Source organism: Ruditapes philippinarum, unplaced genomic scaffold, assembly GCF_026571515.1.
Source record: "Ruditapes philippinarum isolate M1 unplaced genomic scaffold, ASM2657151v2 ctg152_1_1_1_1, whole genome shotgun sequence".
In the NCBI taxonomy this organism is placed as follows: Eukaryota; Metazoa; Mollusca; class Bivalvia; order Venerida; family Veneridae; genus Ruditapes; species Ruditapes philippinarum.
Genome location: NW_026859904.1, coordinates 85,160 through 107,177, shown reverse-complemented (window position 1 = coordinate 107,177; position 22,018 = coordinate 85,160). Strand labels below are relative to the sequence as shown.

Below are 22,018 nucleotides of genomic sequence, written 5' to 3'. Positions count from 1 at the left end.
TATGGGACCACGTGTTTATACTGTATGCCAAATATCAAGAGGCTGTGATAAGTAGTTGCTGAGAAAACTGTTACAAAAAATTCCTACCATTTAACATTAATGTCATAAATTTTACTAAGACAGTTAACAGGAAGTGGATAAGCAACAGGCCTGTAATAAAATCGCAAGGTATGGGACTACGTGTCAATGCTGTATGCAAAATATCACAACGCTGTGATAAGTAGTTCCTGAGAAAACTGTTACGAAAATTTCCTACCATTGTTCATTAATGTTAAAAATTTCAGTCGATAAACAAGTGGATAAGCGACAGACCTGAAATCGAATCCCACAGTATGGGAGCATGTGTCAATGCTGTATGCCAAATATCAAGAGGCTATAATAAGTAGTTGCTGAGAAAACTGTAGCGAAAATTTCCTAACATTGACGATTATTGTCGAAATTTTAACTAGTCGATAAATAGGAAGTGGATGAGCGACAGACCTGACATTGAAATCCACTGTATGGGAGCATGTGTCAATGATGTATGCCAAATATCAAGAGGCTATAATAAGAAGTTGCAACGAAAATTTCCTATCATTGACGATTCATGTCGAAATTTTAACTTGTCGATATACAGGCAGTGGATGAGCGACAGACCTGAAATCGAATCTCAAAGTATGGGACTACGTGTCAATGCTGTTTGCCTAATATCAAGAGGCTGAAATAAGTAGTTGCTGATAAACATTGTTACGAAAATTTCAAACAATTTACCATTAATGTCGAATTTAACTAAGTCGATAAACAGGAGCAACATATCTGAAATCGAATCTCACAGTATGGGACCACGTGTCAATGCTGTATGCCAAATATCAAGAAGCTGTGATAAGTAGTTGCTGAGAAAACTGTCGATAAAAAGGAACTGGATGAGCGACATACCTGAAATCGAATACCAAGGTATGGGACCACGTGCAAATGATGTATGCCAATCATCAAAAGGCTGTGATAAGTAGTTGCTAAGAAAATTGTTACAAAATTTTTTTCCCACCCGCATGTCACCCACGGCCCGACATTCAACATACTATAACTCGGGCACCAGTGCAACCGGCCAAAACCCAACTTTTCTGATGCTGGTGTTTATTTATGATATCATATGGTTATTGATGTTTATTTTATAATTTTCTCACATGTAATTAAGGTTCGTATTTGCAAGGTCAATGTCACTATAGATAATAAGATATCCAGAAATTTTTCAAATATTACCAAGAGCATATCTTCTATATGCATATCTATTATGCCCACATCTCTGTAAAAAGCTTTTGCACCAATGTTGCCCTTTTTTAGCCAAAATACTTACAATAATTATATTATCAAAATTTAACACTTTTTTCTTTACACAATGGATCTGAGACATACTTAAAAATATAAAAAGAAAAAAAAAAGAAAAAAAGTTGACTCTCCTTTGTTTAGAACCCACGGCCCTCAGATCCAATGCAGTTGACAGTAATTCTATTCTATCTAAATACTCTTTAAAGCGGGTGTAGTGCATTACGGGGATCATACTTTAATTCAAACGTCAATGTAAGGTATGCATACCGAAACAGTTTCATTTAGAAACTTGAAACCATTGAATGCTATGTCAAATGAAATATGAGTATTTTGTTATGCTTATCTTCTTCCGCTTTCATCTTAAATGACATACATTACATAAAAACGATATACATAAGGGTAAAAATAAATTCCGCGAAAAGATTCAGATCATGTTTTGTTTATGGTGGCGTCCTCGATCTTTGCTACTTGCTATTATTAATAAATTGCATTGAACAGAGGTGTCTGTGGCAGAGTGGTTAACGTTGTAAAAATAAATGTAAAATTTAAGCACATGTACAAATTGAAAATACTGTAAAACAGGTAGGAGTAAATAATCTCAATGTTTCTACTGCAAGACCGACCGACTTAACAAACGCAAGTAAAGTCAGCTTTACTTCGGCCAAGTATCTTTTTTTTTGAAAAAGATACTTCTTGTTTTTGACCACGTGGTAGCATGTCCTATATAATTATTTAGTATTTTATCTGAAGCTAAATAAAGACACGGAGTACCGACAACACAAACATGTAGATAAAACTGTGTTTTTTATCAGACGGTCGATAAAACAAGTCGAAAGTATGCTGATTGTATCAACTGTTCATTGTTCAAATCACATTGCCAAAGATAAAATTATTCGTTAGCATCGTGAATACCACTTCACCCTGCCTTATTTCAAGTACTAATTAAACGCTCATATGTAAAAACATATTTATACGGAAATTAGTAATACGCTTCAGAAGATACTAATAGTAAAACCCGTATTAATATTGGTGGTAGACAACATATTATATTTCGAAAACCATAGAGCTAGGCTACCTGATTTCAGCTTTACAGTTTGTTCACTTGTAGATGACTCTGGAGAGTCATTCAAAATTATGTCAAGCTTATTATCCAGGTTTTAAAATTTCTCATTCTCATACCGTCCGCCCGTTCATCAATCCGGGCAAATAAGGGACATTTGTTAGGTAAAGATAAAATGAACACTGTTTATTGCCGTCATTTCGGTAATTGAATAACTTTATTGGGTGGTTCTAATGAAAAGAATTGTCCTGTCTAATGAAAGCAATGCATCATAAATAAACACATACTAGTATACCGCGTACTTTCACTTCGAATTTAACTTCTTTTCTTGATAAACAATATAAGTATGAAAAGATTTATAAATTCATAACAGTAAAAAAAGTTACTTACATTTCCTTTTTAAACTATGATCTGTTTTGTGCTTTCAATACTTGCTACTTTCGTTTTTATTTCTAAATGCGGAAGTTATCCGCCATTTGATATTGTGCACGACTGAGATTAAATATCTGTATCGCAAACTTAAGCATAGGGAAATTTCGAATAAAACAAAAATCTACAACTTATCCATCTACATTTATGTATTATAGTTTCACGGTGTAAACGGTGGTTGTTGGCGGCGTCAATTTGTGCAAATTAGAGTACAGGATTTTTAAAGAGTTGTGCGCATTTAAAAACGGGTTTAATCAATAAAATAATGTCCCTTGTAGTACTCGTTTGGACATTTCCTTGATAGTTGGCGTTGACAACATGTTGAATAAATATATTTACGTACATGCAATTGTTTTTACACTATTTAAAGCACATGCAACAGAAGGTCAGAGAATAAATTTTTAGTATGCTGTTTTTTATATTTTGTCCGTTTCGAACACTGTTCCCAGATCAAACTTTGAGGAATCACACTTGGCATACGGCAATTTGAAAAACCGTTCAACATTTTCAAAATCTTTAAGACCCCGAGCTAAGTAATTTTACAGGCAGTATCATAAAGTGGACCTCTTCCAATGTTGTTAAAATTGTAGCACCAGCTTAATTTGGCATGGTCTTGATATGTTAAAACTGACACATGTGGAGATAGATACTTCATTTATCACTTTATTTCTGAAGGACCTGTGTTACGTTATTATGACCCGAAAGCACCACTCACCTCACATAAGAGTGTGATAGCTCGAAGGACGGAATAGACACATGTCTTATACAACATGGCAGATCAATGGCGTACGCGTCGAAAAGTTTAATCGAAACTGAAAAGGGTTATGCTCAGAGAAGGAGTTTTTAGCCATAATTTATGGTTGTACTCGTTTTCATCAATCCAAATAGGGAGACGTGTGACTGTGCATTGATATTACAAACCAATCGCTGAAATTATCAAAAAGCCGTTGTCAGCCGTGCCATCTAGACTGCAGAGAATTTTGTTACAATTGCAAAAGTACAACATTACAGTTATCCATGTTCCAGGCAAAAACATCCCGGTCAGTGATTGCTTGTCTCGACAATGTATATTGGATTTGCAGTCAGAAGCAGGCCAAGGACTTGACACACATGTGCACACTGTATGTAAACAACTCCATTTCACTGATCAAAGATTGCAAAATATCTCAGAAACAACAAGCAGTGATAAACAAATGGTCATTTTAAAACAAATAATCATTGAAGGTTTCCCAGAGAAAAGATCAAGATGCCCATCAGATATACTTTTGTTTTAGAACCATAGGGATGAACTAAGTTATGAAAATGGTCTTATATTTCGAGGTCATAATCACTCCGCTATTGAAGGTAAAATACACACTTGGCATTATGGTGTAAACAAAACGGTTGAGCGTGGGAAAGAAAAATTCTTTTGGCAAGATTAAACAAATCACAGAATTTGTTTAACAGTGTAGTACCTGTCTCTCACATCGTAATTCAAATGCAAATGAACCGCTTATAAGTCATGAATTTCCTGATAGACCGTGACAGAAAATACGCCAGATATTTTTTTCTCATGATGGTAAGATTTACTTGATAACATTTGCCTATTATAGTCAATTCTTTGAAATTGACTATTTGCCAGATACTTGAGCAAATACCGCAATACAAAATCTTCGTGCACATACATCTCGATATGGAATTGTAGATATTTGCATGAGTGATAACGGACTGCAATTTTCGTCAACAGAGTGTGCCAAGTTCTCGCGAAATCATGAGAATTCAATCACATTACGTCATCGCCATATCATATAGTAGGTCAAATTGAATGGCTGAAAAGGGTGTGTTGATTGCTAAGAAAACCTTAACTTAGGCAAAGGAATCTAGGCAAGACCCATATATATATATATATGTATTTAAAAATACAGAAACACATCTTTAAAATGTGGTTACACCCCAAATCAGTTGATAATGGGACGAAGGACAAAGTTTGAAGTTCTAATTTCTGAAAAAGGCTTCAACACCCGGACAGTTAGTCCATCAGTGGTTAAAAACAAAAAAGCAAAAAATGAATTCAGAACAAAAATATTAGTCTGATAAAAACACAAAAAGTCTAAGTACACTTCGAGTAAATGACCCAGTCCCTATTCTGTTTGGTAAAAAATGGGTACCAGGAAAGGTTACTTTAAGAATGGAAAAAGGTTGTACAATGTACAGACACAATATGGCCAATTTACTGCCACAATAGAAAATTTCTAATCAAAACCCAAGAAAATCAACAAACTCCGCACACCGGTTACGCTACGGCAAGTAACCACTGCCTTCACACAAATCACGTGATGATCGTCTTATCTCATGATTGCGTAAAGGTGACAGATACGCCAATGAAATCGTTGAACAATTGTTTCATAGATCTTTAAGAAATAGCGACATTATAACTTGAGGTCTGGTCTCAAATTGAAAAAAAAATCTTTTTCGTTAAGTGTAGAATCAAAACAATTATTACTTGAATGATTTCACTTTCGGGAGGGGCCATTGTTTTGGAAATAAACTGTGCGATATGAAGATTTTAAAAAATTATTTTCATAATATTCATGTTTCTAAAATTATTTTTTATATTAGATCACATCTAACACATAGCCAAAACCGTGTTTACTTTTTAAAATAAATATCAAAATTGAAAAAATTCATATCGTAAAAAATCTTGACGAAAATGTTGTGACGGCAGAGATTTTATACTGTAAGGGGAGATCACTGCGTAGGAGATTGGAAAAACAAATTATCGAATTTCTCTCTAATTCATTTGATTCACCGTGCACACAAAGAGATCAAATTACCTGATAATAGTTTCCCACAAAATAGTGACCCTTCTATTAACTCTAAACCATTGGCTTAACAACATATGGTAATTATTAAACACGGTCTGGGAGAATTGTAAAACCTAGTACTCGTTATCAGAATGATACTTATCAGAAGTAAACTGATTGATGATTATATATCTGATAAACGATAATTGTGTAAATATATAGATTAGTTCGTAATGATAGCTTTTAATTACATAAAAGAATGAATTAGCTATAAATAGTTTCACTAAAATGATTCAATAATATTATCAATGTTAAAATTTAAAAAAAATACATATTCTTAATGTTGAATGATATCAATTTCAATCAATTTCTTTTATTAAAAGAAGGGAGATGTAATATGAGACTGTTGATAAAAATGTATACATGCGCATGCTTAGAAAGTAGTACAACAGGTCTTGTTAAGAGTTTATCTCCAGTATTAAACTTGTAGTCATAGAACACACTTGTGTCTCTTATTTTTCATTTGAGTTATACGTTGTTTACTTGTGATATACTCACATACAAAACCACATAACATTACAATAGTGATTTAGTATTTTATCTGTAGTCGAAAATCTGCCTATCATAAAATACACGGAGTACGGACAATTCATATTATTTACCACAAACATGTAGACAAAGCTGTTTTTATCAGGTGGTCGATAAAACCATTCGAAATTTGAAATATGCTGATTTATTCAACTCTTCAACGATAAAATTAAAACGAACACACATTCGTAAGCATCGTGAATACTGTAGCACTTCACCTTGCCTTATTTCAAGTACGAAACATTCATGTGTAAGCATATTTTATACGAAAACTAATCATAAGCTTCAGGAAGATAGTCTACCCCGTATAAATATTGGTGGTTACTGGACAAGATATCATATTTCGAAGAACATAGAGCGTAGCTGCTATCTGCTTTTCGGTTCATCATTTATTCAGATGTAGATCAACTCTGAAGATCTAGTGTCAATAATATCAAAATCACGATAAATTGCCACCATCCGTTTCGGTAAATTAGCATGTCACTAAATTAAATTACTATTTGAGCCTCATTTTATTTTATTCATGTTTGTCACCTCTTTATGTCATGCTTGTACTTGTAATGAGCAAAATAAATGTTTTCTTGACTTGACCTGAATGGGTAATTGAATATGTATAGCTTTATTGGGTGTATTTAATAATAAATTGTCGGTCTGTCCGATCAATGCATTATAAGTAAACACATACTAACTTCTAATTTATCTTCTTTTTTAAATATTCAAGTTAAGTATGAAAAGATTATTAAATTCATTACAGTAAAGAAAAGTTACTTACATTTCCTATTTAAGCTATGACTGTCGTTGTGTTTTCAATACGTTCTACTTTCTTTTTCGTTTCTTATTGCGGAAGTTATCCGCCATTAGATATTGTGCATGACTGATATTAATTGGCGTCCTCGCCGAAGCGCGACGCCCTTTATGAATAATTTTTTGAAAAGGCAATTGCAACTTCTCGGGCCTTTTCGTCGGTCACAATAGCGGATCAGTCGGATTGGTATGCGGATGTTTGACTATTAAAAATGAAATGTCGCACTAACAAAGTTCTATGCTCCTGCGTTTATGAATAAATTATGCAAATGAGCCGCCATGTTGGAGTTTCGGTAAGCGTGTTGGAAATTGCTACCTGTTCGTTTTGAAAGCTCGTCCTAACTTACAATTTCCTTGAATGTATGAAAACTTGGTTTTGTTTGATTGCATATTGAATGATAGGTATTGCAAAATAAATATAATGAAAATCGATCAATAAATAATTGTATACGAGCGTATTAAAGTCAATTTAATTCGTCAGAATAATAAGGTTCTGTTGCAGGGTATATTATACTTTACGTTGCAACAGAGTTTACCGTGTGTCCATTCCTTATTTAAGTTGTCTGAGAAGTTAAATCTGTTTGTTTACATGTAAATGTGTACCGTCATTTTGACCGAGTGGAATAAAAACTACCATGACGGTGATAATACCGGATATTTAATGAAAATTACGCCGTGTAGTGCAAAGTTTTGGACATTGTAATTAAAATTAACACTTACGTTGACTCAAACTGTTCCTTGTCAGCAAAATTGAAACCGAAAGTAGAGGTTGTTCTAGAATTTAATCGAATAAAATGGGTGGGATTTAACCACCGCGCATGCCCTGTGCGAACGTATTGTTTACATCCGGTCGTAGCATAGGGTAAGAGTGCAAACTTTGTTAGTGTGTCGCGATATGTACAATGAATAGCGAACTAAAGAATTTTGCAATGCAAACACAAACACACATTAAATCATAGTTCGTATATGCGATTCACAATTAAGAATATAAGAAGAGAAAAAGAAAGGCGAAATGTTAAACTGTCAAGTTATTTTTTATCACATCATAGATTTTGACCTTCTCCTTGCAAAATGAATCGGTTTTAAGTTATTTTAGTTAATCCAATGTGATTATTGTACACTTATTTTTCATGATAATGATTAGTTCTAGAATAAAATTTATTCAATAAATTTACTTTCTGTCATATATTTTCTCTACATTTAGCTACACCGCGCGGTTTTTATTTTTGTGTCATTGCGCCCGATAAAAATAAATATTCTGGAAAATCTGAGTGAGGGAGTGAATTGAATTTTGCTTACAGGTTATTTGCCAAGAATTGCAGTAAATAACGATAAAAGTCTCACAAATAATATTTCCTGATTCTTCAAAAAATATCTTTAAATTGCACTTCGTTTTATATCAAATTTTGAAACTTTATAATACTAGATGTAATGCACTTGATCACATTGTACCTAGGTTATTGAATTAATTCAGACATAATTTCATTTTCATTGAATCAGAAGAGTGGACTTGCTAAGAGAGTAAATTGAATAAATTCATTTACAATTTTTGTGTTATATCAATGGCCTTTTGTTATAATTTGTTTATTTGTTAAAAGCAAGCAGAAATAAACAATTTAACTTAAATAGAAATCGACTAATCCGGGCTGTCGACGATCGATGATCGACGACTCAACACTATTCAACACCATAGTTGACCAAACTAATATTTCGTTCACTCGTATTTCATGATAAGTCTTGGTAAGTTGGTAACATCTCATTGAGAAGTACACTTCATAGGAGTTGTAACTGTTCACTTTATAATTTCACAAAAATATGAACCAGTGATCCCGAATGACAAAAGAATAAACTGAATCGAAGAACGGGGCATTTTTTACAGATGTTTCACACCACTCTACAATTTGCCATACTTTCAGTCCAAGTAATGCCTGTAATGATTTTGATTGATGTTCTTTGGACCGGGCGGTCAAGGATAACCTACGAAAGTGCAAGCACTTATTGTCAGGAGGGTCCTTACCTCAGCAGACTCTAGAGACAGTTATGAGATACAAGCGAGTCCGGGAACCAGTCCCTAGCTCTTATTGAATAGACCCCTTGGCTCTTTTACATGCCCAGTGTATAGCACTGATACATGAGAGGATTACCTGGGTGTCTTACCAGTATATCTCTAGGTAGGTGGGAAACTCTGAAATGTCTTTGAAAAAAATCCTAAGGGTGTTACCAAGGATCGAACCTGAAACCTCAGGAGTGACAGTCAGTAATCTAACCAACCGAGGTATCGCGCCACCTTGTAATAAGCACAAACTGTTAAAACAACTTGAACTTCTACACTCAATTACAAAATGATGAATTAATTAGCACTGGTGAAGGCCAACTCAATCAGCCACATCCTAGGCTTCATACGTACTAATAATTCAAATATCAGCTTGAAATTGTCCGTAATAGGTTCTATCTATGAACGTCAATACTATCCAAACGAAATATGAAAGGAAAAGAAACAAATATAAGCTGATTTGTTTTCTGGAGCTTTTTATTATCTCATTTATGTAATCACAAGAAATAATGTATCTGTCAGCAAATGTCTTCTGTCATGCATGATATATCATTTGATATCTTCTTACATCTTAAAATGAAGTCCTCACAAACAAAAAAACAACAACAAAAAAGAACACGTATTTAACAAATGATAAAATGTATATACACACTCAAAAATCAATGGGACTTCTTGGGTCAGGATTTATTTCCCTAGGATGATTTTCTACTGGAATCTATTTCTATTGTCGATGCTTGATTTTATATTTAGGTATACTTTATTCAACGAAATATCATATTCAAAAAAAGATTTCCCATAAGCGACGAATGTATATTTTCTTTGCTTTATTGTTTCTGAGTATGTTATTAATTTTTCTGTTTGATTATTTCATGAGTAAAGGAGATAAGTCAGTTTTACCCCTAGTTGTGATCGATTCGTCAGATGTAAGATGAATTTCCAGAGTTGCCGTATAGCTTTTGTAGCGTATATATATATCTTCGTTCATAAGATTTCAAAGTTGGTTATTTTTTTCCGTCAATTTTCAACGAGTTTAGAACATTTTTCGTTTATTTCGATTTTTCTAACGAATGGAAATAATTTGTATATTTCTCACCTTGATCGATGAGCTGTGCCCGTGAGCCTAATTTTTGCACCGTTTGCTTTATTTATATATATTGTTTCGGTTTCGATATTTGTTTAAGTAATGTATCTGAATTATGCGAATGAAATTTTTGGTATAGCTGCGAGAGTTTTTTTTTTCTAAACTCGTTAATAGGTTTCTGTAATGTTAAGCTTTCAGTTTAGAGAAATAAATACTTGAATTTTAATGCTGTATTTTAATATTTCCCACATTTCCTATGATCAATATCGTAAGATTTGCATTCATTTTCAATAGAACTAATGGTATTTGTGATAAGTTTTTTATATTCATTATTATTATATGCTAATGATAATCATTCAACCTGGACCACAATGACTTGGAATATTTACTTTAAGACTGATATCTAAGTGGTCAGTGTACATTATTTGTGCAGGTCTTATGTCGCAGCTGACGATTAAAGCGACATACTTTTTTCAATAACTTAAAGCCAAAAATCAATGCGACATTTTTCCGCGCCATTATTCCGTTTCCAAGTAAATTGCTTTTAATTAATATTTTATGTTTCCAGATATCGCATAGACTATGTGAATGTATAAGATTTTAAGCTTTTCTGATGTTTTAATAATTGGGATGAGTATACCTGTCTGCTTCGTTGAGTACATTATTAATCACCTCCTATTATTTTTAAGTCTTAAGATTCTTCCTCAATTTTATTTTTAATAACTTCGAAAAGTTATTCCTACAACGTTTGTCATTTGGTGCGTGTATATTACCAAGAGTGAAAACTGTTGCAAAAAAGCACAAATCTCCCAGACTCTTCGTCAATTATATCATTATGACATTATATTCAAAGGTGCAACCCTTTAAGTAAGAACTAGTGAAATAGGTTGTATTTTCATTTTTTACGAAAATTTATGCACTTTATATAGAGGAGAAAACAGATCGCCGGTCCAAAAATGACCATGCCACGCGAAAATCTCACGGAAATATTGTTTGGGTTAGGGCTTTGGTCCTCATTGTGTGCAAAGAAGACACTCCAAAGTTGTACAAAACGAGTTTGCAACGGGATGAGACAAATAGTGTCTCAACGATTGGCTCTAGAATGTGGTCAGTTTGTATTCGATGGAGCCGTGGTTTTAACTATTATGATTATAGGCATGCCAGTTTTGGCTAGAAACGGAACAAGATATTCCCGTGTCATTCTTTCGTCCAATCCGGCAAGCTATTTGGTCAAGAAGAGTATTGTAAAAAAATATTTTTAGTTGTTGTAAATGACGGAAATAAGAGAAACAACAGCTAACAGACAAAGTCAACATATTGTCTACTTTCGCTCCACGGGGCGCAAAGGCGAAAACGCGATAGTACGACAAAGTGGTGACTGTAATTTTTTCGCATGAAGCCCGGCGCAGCGAAAACACGACATGGTACAAATCAGCAACCATAAATTAAAGTATATTTGATTGGTAAATATCCTTTCTTAAGAAATATTGTAATCTCTACAGTGAAAATCAACAGCACATTTTCCAATATATAATGTAATTTAAACGAAGCTTTTGGACAACACGATGCTTAAATTGCATTCAAAATATTTCATGACTTTGCTACTATTCTGAGCTATAACTTGCAGGAACCAAAACTCCTAAATATTGCATATTGTCGGCATTTTCCGGTTCAATAATTCTTGCCAGAGTAATGATCCTTTAGTGATTTTTTTAATTTTCAAAGTTTGTGCGAACTTCTCTTATACTACTTATGCAAATATCAATGATACTTACAGAATTTATAGGTATCTTAATTACTTGTACATAATATGAATATTATTTTGGCTGAGCTATTGTCATTGAAAAAAAAAGTGTTTTGTCTGTTAATGATTTTTGTGTTGCAAGCTACACATAAGCTGATACATGCTTCAAAGTATATAGGGATAATTTTTGTGTGTACTGTCCGTCTGTCCGTCCGTTACAAAACCTGTCCATACTAATCCTCAAAATCTACTGGTTCAATTTCATCCAAACTTTACAGGAATGATCAGTACAAGCCTAATTGTGCATTCCGTCGGCATTTTCCGGGTCAATGATTTGTGTCAAAGTGATTGTCTTTTAATTATTTATATATATATTAAAGTTTTGTCCGGACTAGTTCTCTTATACTATTACTGCAATTTGATCGGTTCCTCGGGTACCCGTTCATATTTAACAGATTTTCCGGTTGAACGATTTTAAGCTGAGTTATGGCCCTTGAATAAAAACAAGCTTCGACCTTTTATGATTTATGTGTCTCTTGCTACACAGTAGCCGCAACAGGCAATTGGTTATCATCAGGCGACACGTGATCACTGATAGCTATTGTATATAAAACTCATCTCTCAAAAAGTATTTTCATGTCTATAATTTGAGATTTTATTCTTCCTATCTATTTATTTTTTTCAATTAACGGATTAGCTGTGGCAAAAACATAATTAATGGGAATAAAAAAACATTTATTATATACTTATAAATGAAATATTGAGAAATATTGATGAAATGCGAATTTTCATTATCCATAAAATTATAATGTTTATTTACTGTAAAAAATATTTTCCCTGCAGTGAAACATATTTTCCGTATTTCCACTACTTTCTTGCCAGGTTATTTTTTTATAAATTTATCCAAAAAACAACATATATAGGTAAAACGTTTCAAATTCTTATGTAAAAAAGAACGAAAAATGTATATATTACACAGAATATTCAAGTTTTTCCTATAAATACAGAACTTATTTGCATCTTGGTGTATGGAAATTACCATATTGCACGCGTACGTGCCTTCCACCACTCATTGAATATTTATTTTCACATCACTCAATGAAAACACAAAATCATCATTCAAGCTAAGGGATGAAGTAATAACTATCCTTTATGTTCTTCAGTTAACACGTGGTTTCCTTTATTTATTAACAAAGCATAACAGAGTGTCCTGTCGTAATGATTTCAGATTACACCTTCCACATAATTATATCGTCCCATATATCGTCCCGTGTCCTAGGTTGGGCCTTGTCTTTGATGCGACACGATTATCGTTTTTGTTCCGTTCTTATGAGATGCTGTTGTACAAAAATACAATGTTTTTTTTAACATTAAAGTGAATCTACTGTACCATCAAAATATTAGTATTGAATAAGCAGAAATAAAACTTTATGAAACTTGCGCTGTACAAAATACTTTGATGTCAAGTCAGGGTCAAACGAAAGGTAAAAAGCTTTTGCAGTTTCTTCTTTAATATAAGTTATTTATTAACACCGCTCATACAATGTACAAAGACCTTGAACTTTAGTAGCATTTGAACTGATTGTAACAATGTTACATCAGGATTGATGTGTAGGAAAATTATTTCAGACAAAAGTAAAGTATAATAATTAACAAAGGGCAAAAACTCAAAAATCTGCTCACTCTTCTTGTCAATGAGATCGATCTAACAGCCTATGAAGTTTCAAGTCCATAGCTTGTATAGTTTAGGTGGAATGACCGGGACAAAATTAAAGTATTATAATTAACAAAGGGCAATAGCATTCAAAACATGAAGTACAGAGTACTGGTTTTTGTTCATTGCACTTTTGCTCAATGAGATCTATCAGCGTATGAAGTTTCATGTCCATAGCTTTTATAGATTAGAAGAGATGGCCCGGACAAGAAGGAAATATGAAAAACAAAGGGCAATACCTCCAACATTAAGAAGTGCAGAGTAATGCTTCTTGTGCACTGCACTTTTTATTATTGAAATCTATCATCCTATAAAGTTTCAAGTCCATAGCTTTTAAAATCATGAAGTACATAGTACCGGTTTTTGTGCACTGTACTTCTTCTCAATAAGATCTATCATCCTATGAAGTTTCATGTCCATAGCTTTTATAATTTAGGAAGAATGTCCCAGACAAGAAGGAAATATGAAAAGCAAAGGGCAATAACTCCATTTATAAGAAGTGCAGAGTAATGGTTCTTGTACACTGTACTTTTATTTTTGAGATCAATCATCCATAGCTTTTAAAGTTTAGGAGAAATGGCCCGACAAAAATAAAGTACGAAAGTTAACAAAGGGCAAAAACTACTCCAGAAATAAGACGAACAGAGTACCGGTTTTGTGTACTGCACATCTTCTTAATGAGATCTATCATCCTGTGAAGTTTCAAGTTCAAAGCTTTTATAGTGTAGGAGAAATGGCCTGGACAAAAATAAAGCATGATGATAATTAACAAAGGGCAATAACTCAAAAGTTAAGAAGCGTAAAGTAACGATTTTTGTGCTCTGCACTACAGGTCATTGAAAGAAGCATCCGACTTATAGTGACTGAGTTATGCTCCGGACAAGCTCTAGGGGACGCCGACAACTTCGCCGACGCCCGCCGACAAAAGAAACCCCTATATGTCGGCTTTTTCAAGGTGACACAAAAAGGTCTAAAGAACACATTTAAAACAACAAAGTCATTAGTGAGAGAAACAAAAGTTTTATTTTATTGAAGAAATATCACTCAAAACAAGATATACTGTAGCGTGTACCGAGCGGATGATTATTATTATTCAAGTGCTACATAATAAAATGCAAATACATTAAATATTTGTCGGGATACTTATCCTTATAATTGGAAAATAACTAAAAACATCATTTAATGCATGACTACAATCTTAATCTATTACTAAAATAATTAAAAATACATTTATATATCAAAGATACATTTTATTTTCTAAATAACTATTCTCAACCAAGTATTCATCTAAACATTTAAAACTTAACCTATCTTTCATTCCTATACTTTTACATTTCAACAATCTCTTATCCTAAATTTCTTTCCAAAAATACAATACTTCAAACATTCATAACAAATATTTTCTCAGTAATCATTTGCCTTACAAATATAGCATCCTTAGTATCAGATTTCCGAGATTTCTGTGTACTAGTACCTTCAACCATAATACTTATAATCAACCGATAACCCTAGAAGTCTTACTGAAAAAATAGAACACTTCAGTACCAGATATGTACGAGAAAATGTTACTATCATAACGATCCGACTTTTACAAGGACATAACCAAATATATTTCAAAAACATATTTCCCAAAATACTTTAACTAAACATTTGCCTAGAGGTCCTGTCCGTGCTCTACCTTTTTCCCTGTTCTATTTTTGGTTGGTGTCCTTCGGGCTCCTTGCCGCTGGTTTTGTTGCTAGGTCGTTTGGTGGTTGCGTTCTTTGAACGCCGCCTTTCCTTGTTGATCTTGTTTATCAAATAGTAAAACGTCCTTAGTGCCAGATATCTAAGATTTCTAGTATGGATTAACTACTTCGTTCCTTCTATACACAGACATATTCAGACTAACTTAAATACCCATTTCTCAATCTTTCTTCTATCAAACGTTTGTCCATGAGGTTTCACAGAAACAGCAAGATATTTTTAGCACCAGATATCCCTGTGATATTTGCGTACCAGTAAATATAAGACTGCTCTGATATGCCTCAAGGACAAAATCAAACTGACTCTTTTGCACTGCGCACGCTTTATTTAGACTAGTCATTGCAACATCTCTGAAGTGAATAAAGCAATTCTTTTGATTGACTAGAATAAAAGAAACTTTTCATGATACTGAGTCTAACAAAATTTATAAGCGGCTACTGTCTGAAGAGACTATTGGGTGTAAAAATATACAATTAGGAATATCAACACATCGACGGATACCTTATAATTATACAGATTGGAAAATAAAATGACTAAAATACCTAATCCTTGTATCCACTACTACAAACACATTATGTCATTTACGTCAAGGACTGAAAACACGTTAATTTAATTCCAGGACTCAAAACACATTATGTAATGTTAGTCCTGAGTAGAAATGTAACACATTTATATGTAATTATAGTAGGGGACTCAAAAAACATTTATATCTTTTTAGTCAAGAAACTTGAAGACAAATTATATAATTTCAGTCCAGTACTGAAAACACATTATGTTATTTTAGTCCGGAGTAGAACTGTAACACATTAATATGTAATTTTAGTAGGGGACTGAAAACGCATTCATATGTATTTTTAGTCAAGGAGGACTGAAGAAAAATTATGTAATTTCATTTCAGTACTGAAAACACATTATGTTATTTTTGTTCAGGACTGAACACACTTTATGTAATTTAAGTCAAGGACTGAAAACACTATGTAATTTTAGTTCAGGTATGAAAACTCATTATGTTATATTAATTCAGGACTGAAAAAACACATCATGTAATTTTAATTCAGGACTGAAAACACATTATGTAACTGAGAACACATTTTGTAATTTTTCCGAACAAAAACAATCTTGTAGAGATGATGGTTGAAATATTACACATTGGTTAGCTAGAAGTCATATATATATTGATAGTTCTTAAACAATATAATAAAAGAATACAGTTAAAATATACATGTGGAACACTCTTTGGCATTCAACAATCCAAATTACAAATAATATAAGTTTATAAGTTATAAAGATTTTACAGGCTATGTGAAATTTCTAAAACATCAACAGTTTTCCTAGATTGGGAAAATTAGTCCATACTTCATAAAACAAACAACAATCCGTCATACACGAGAGTCAGTCAAAATTATTATCAATAAGATCAAGAAACAACAAACTTGGAAAACGGGTTAAATATCCTACAAATAAGTAAACATGATTATGTTAAGAAAACCTGTCTCAAAATCGAGTTAAATTAACTTACTCTTCAGGTAAACATCAATTCACCCATGTTGGAAAACTACTGGATTTTCCCCAATGCATCAATAAATAAAGATGTAATAATCAGGATAGGCAACATTCAATGAGCATTGGTATGGTCAAAGAAATACATAAATGCTTTATTGTTACAATACTGCTTGCATCGTACTAAATAAAATACTTTAAAAACACACTATTTAGACAAATGTTCTGTTTCAAACAATCAAAAAGAGGGCTAGCTATTTTGTTTCCAGTTTATTAAGAATTAAGAAAAATTAAGAAAAGTACTGGTTTATTAAAATTATCAGTATTCAAATTCTTTTAATAAAATCCAATTATAATAATTACAAATTTGATATAATTAAATTCTAGTGATCAGTATATATTTTACAATTACACAAAAATGATCGTTGTGCTTTTAAACACGAATAAAAAAAACGATAAAATAAAAAACACACACAAAAACAGCAAACAAACAGTATTCTACAAATTTGAAACTATAAAGCAGATATGATACTGTGAGGCACAAACATTAAAGGAACTCCACTGAGGTCTAAAAGCCTTAAATCATAAATCATAAATCATAGATCAGCTAGGGCATTTAAAACATAAAAAATTCAAAAAATGATTAAGAAATATATACGCAGAAATAAATTGAAAAACATACCGTTTGTTATTCTTAAACTTAAAAAATTGGGTCATTTTTCTGTTCTGGAAGAACGGACTGAGCGAATAATCTGAAATTCTGGTCCAGACCTTCATCAAATGTCTGAAATTTATTTCACGTCATGTCAAAATACCTCAGTGGAGCCCTTTCAAAATACAAAAAAACTGTGAAAATAATTTCTTGATACTAACAATTACTGCCACATATTATATTTTAAACAAGATAAATTACGAATTTTCGTTTAACAAACAGTTTTTTGTCAGTTATGTACAGGTTGTTTGTTTTTTTTCTTTTTTTTTTATTCGTTCTGATGTATAGGGTATAAATTAATATGTTGACTATACATATTTTTGTTATTACTGAAGTAGTATAAGTGTAAATTTCTACAACAATATGAAAGAAATAAGAACATCCATTATAGCAAGATTGGACAAATAATGTACACGGAATCACGACATTTCAAAAAGAGTTTTAACTTGTATACAGAACAGACTTTTAATTGATCTGTTACCATAATCATATATTTTTACATTATTAATGTTCATTTTTTGTATGCTTAAACATGTCCATTTTGATAGTAGATGTGATCTGTAGCACTAATTTTGTTCTTATTCATAAAAAGAAAACAAAAAGTTAAATATACATTTTTAAACTTTTAAAATTAGTGGTTAGGTGGTAAACCTTTAAAATTAGTGGTTAGGTGGTATTAAAGTTTATATATGTCTGTGTCTGTATGTAAACACAAGGCTTGCTTCTACAATGTTCATGTTAACAAGTTCTAGTATTCATACTTAATCAAGTACTCGGGGTATATTTGATTGTTATCGAATATGATGAATATTTGCGGGTTGGTTTCATTATCAACACAAGAATCATAAAGCTCACTGCATGGGTTGCCTTTGTCTTTATGAGGCGGACGTTTATATTCGCTGCATCCGCGGACGTATGCCCCCGGTAAAACTTTAACAACAAACATTGCCCTGTCCGAAGTTTGTTCTGCGAAACTATTGGAATAATTAGATGTTGTGGCGAAGTAGCTTCCCTTTCCATATGCCGTACCTGTAATTGTTAAACATATTTTACACTGTGTACCATACAATGAATTATACTTGACATAGGTAATCATTAAATAAGATCTTTATAGAGCAATATTTCATAATAGACAAATACATACATTTTGAAATAGAATATTTTTAGAATATCAGTCGTATAAATTTTACCGGAGCAAACATTTTGAAAAACTTTAATACAAGCTGGATAACTCTGTTTCAGCTCGAGGGGTTGATAGAGAAGTAACGACGTGGTTCATGATAACATTCTAAAAATTGTTATAAGCAACACTGTACATGAAAAAATAGATCATCTCTTTCGAGACTGCAGGTATTATTAATACATATTTGTTACTATTATATATTCAAATATAGAATCTCTAAAATAAGTTGTTTATTGAAAAAAAATATGAATAAAAATCATTAATAAAAAAGAAAAGCAATACTTGTGTAATAAGTTATTTACTTATGCATGCATGTTATTGTATATACCATGAAAGCTTGAGAGTAAATTTGCCAATAAAAGATTCTTCTTATTCTTATCATTAAGTAATAGTATGTAAAAACATAAGTTAGATACAATGAGTAATGATGAGTAATAATATTTTGTTTTACAACTATTTATTTTCTGCCATATAAAAAATCACTTATCTGATCAAGTATCTCAAACCTACTTGCACCATTTGTTTTTTTGTTTTTTTTTCCTACCTGGTTTGTTTCCACATGTTATACTTAATACTATCAAAACAACATAATTATTTATTATTTTTAAGACTTCCATTATAGAACAATTTACTTTACTTAAAAATGTGGCTATCCTCGAAAATGATTTTTTTATCATGGGAATTTCATTATATTAACATGGTGAAGGTTTTTGTTTTAAAGGCAGTTTAAAACATAATTTCATTTATCATTAAAGACTAAGAGCTTATTAAATAGTATCAGGTAGCTAACGACAACACAATTGGAATGACTTTTAATCAATAGGAGGACGACAACGACGCAAAGTATGATCACATAGACAAATATATACCACGTCCAGAACTCGAACTCACTAATTTCATTCCACTTGTATGATCATTCTATGTTTTGACCTAAACAGGACCGGATTGGAGTCACTTACGATACAGCTATTTTCCATTACACTGATTCTTTTCAGGATCTGTTATATTGGACATAATAAACACAAAATAAAATATCTGCAAAATGAGATAATTCTATATTGAGAATAGCGTTGTAGAAGTTTTGGGAGGAAGGAATTGTGGACATTGAATTTACCTGATGTCTGGCCACTCAGTCTAAAATCAAACCCTCGATTCCAGATGGGATCAATGTATTGATTTCTGGTACCATGAAACAATCGTCTTTCACCAACCTCCTCTTCTGTTTTCTTCTTTAACATCTTTATTTGCTTACTGCAATAGAAACAGAATGGCGATTAAGATATATACATTTGTAATATACTTAAAGATGTATTTTGCTCAAATTTGATATTTGAAAATATTGATAATCGCTAGTCAGTCTCCAACTGCATTCCCTGTTACTGGTTAAGCTAGTTTGGTCCTTTCTTAAAGAAAACTTCAAGATGACACTATGTAAAGTGTATAGAGTTTAAAACGTATCTCTCAAATGATGTTCATTTTACAATTCATTTGATAATAATTTGAGTATAAATGCTATAATAAATATATCTTTATATGTGACTTACCCAACAAAATCCTCCCATAAATCGCCATTCTCAATACGTTCTATAGATTTGATACGAACTGTTCTTGGACGTCCTAGACTTTCAAGAAACAATCCTTTTATTTCCTTGTACTCCGTATCATTTTCTTTCAACTGAAATTTTAACGTGTATCGCTATTAATTTCACACTGACATTTATTTGCAATTCTAATTTCTATCTTTTCATTTATTTAAAATGTCTCAGCGACCTTGACTAAACAAATTATCATTTAAGCATACTTTAATATACAGTTTTTACCAAATATCATACTTATTTCTCAGAATTTTATTAACAAATTCATAGTCAAAAAAATAGAGAAAATAACAAAACAATAATGCTACTGCAAAATAAAATCAAAGCACAAAAGGCGCTGAATTTGTTTGGGAATGTCAGAAAGGTCAAGGTTGTGAAATTATAAACCAATTTGTTTTTGTATAGTGCCACCAATGTCTTCCAGCGTTTTAATTGTAGTAAATTGGCTATAAGACTAATTGCAACACTGATTTTCAATCCAATGTTTATTTGACTAAAACAATTTGAAAAAAACTGAGTTGTCTTAACTGGGATTTGAACTTCAGACTTCTCGCTTCCTAAGCGAGCGTGCAAACCCCTCGGCCACGGTGAATTTATATGTTAACGGCCTGAAGAGAACCATGTTATTTTAAATTAGGGTTTGTAACGACGCTAACTATTGTTTAACACAGATCTAAATAATCATGGAGCTTACTTTAAGCATTTACATGTATATCTATAAAGAATAAAACAATATTAGAAATCTTCGACCATTCGGGAATTATTTTGCCTGAAAATTAATGCGCCTGTCATTTGACCATCTTAACGCAGTGATCTCCCCTGAAACTAACGTTATAACCAGGTTAGTTATAACCAGGTTAGTTTCTCATGAAGGCTCGGAGAATATTTCTCCATTTCTGAATAAGGGATTCCTCTAGTTCCAGCAACTCCTGCATCCTAAGTCATCAGATTTAAGCATCACACTTGTCGGCTGAATTGAACAGGCGTGTGAGAAAGCGACCAGAAGCCCCTCGAAATTTTCTGGAACTCGAGCAATCCCTTGTTTAGGAATAGAGAACTGTGAGACGTGTTTACTTTGTTATAGCCAACTGGGAGGACATACAAAGTGTTAGAACTGGTTAACATACAGTTTAAGTGGGATTCAGAGACTGTTCATTTTGTTATGATTTCTTTGATTATTTTCATTTTACAGTAGCCTATTTGGGTTTTTTTTCTATTTTCTTATCGATGAACTGTAAATATTATTATAAGTAGTAAGAATGATATGTTGAATTTTGTATGGTCCAAATTTGAACAAAATCCGTCCACAAATAACCTATTTATACAGAAAAAAGTAAGTGTCGGGTTATAAGTGCCTGTGAGTGTAGCGTCAATAGGTCAAAGGTCAAGATAAAGTAAGTTTGATCACAACAATCTAGTATCATCAATACCTTTAGAAAGCTTTGACGTTCAGTTCATTGATGAGGTCATCACAAGAAAATAATCCTATCCTTATTGATATGGCGATGTTTAATTAAAGATGAAGGATACTCACTTTTTTCTCAAAAGTTTGTCTTACCAATAACTTAAATTATTTTGCCTACAGATTAGAGAAACAGTTCAATGGTAGCTACTCCAAAATGGCATTTCCAGGTAAAGTTGTATTACTAAACGATTATGAGAAAATGCATTTCTGATACAAAAAAGGCAGAAGTAAAGTGTCTATTTTACACCATTTAGAT

General features: G+C 32.4%; 1 protein-coding gene across 5 annotated transcripts in view; it reads right to left on the bottom strand.

The window, feature by feature from the left end:
- LOC132758239 (protein mono-ADP-ribosyltransferase PARP12-like) overlaps nucleotides 1-22,018 on the bottom strand; it is a 110,175-nt gene that overhangs the window by 66,766 nt on the left and 21,391 nt on the right. For 2 of the 5 annotated variants that reach the window (XM_060749793.1, XM_060749795.1), the window contains 3 exons: nucleotides 20,247-20,377; nucleotides 19,817-19,953; nucleotides 17,764-18,548 (listed from right to left, as the gene is read on the bottom strand). The exons of 2 other annotated variants lie outside the window; for them this stretch is intronic. In XM_060749793.1, coding sequence (XP_060605776.1) covers nucleotides 18,268-18,548; nucleotides 19,817-19,953; nucleotides 20,247-20,377 — 549 coding nt within the window. In that variant the 3' untranslated portion in view covers nucleotides 17,764-18,267. Of the gene's footprint in view, nucleotides 1-17,763; nucleotides 18,549-19,816; nucleotides 19,954-20,246; nucleotides 20,378-22,018 lie in introns of those variants that run through there. One more of the 5 variants, XM_060749794.1, reaches the window with a different exon arrangement.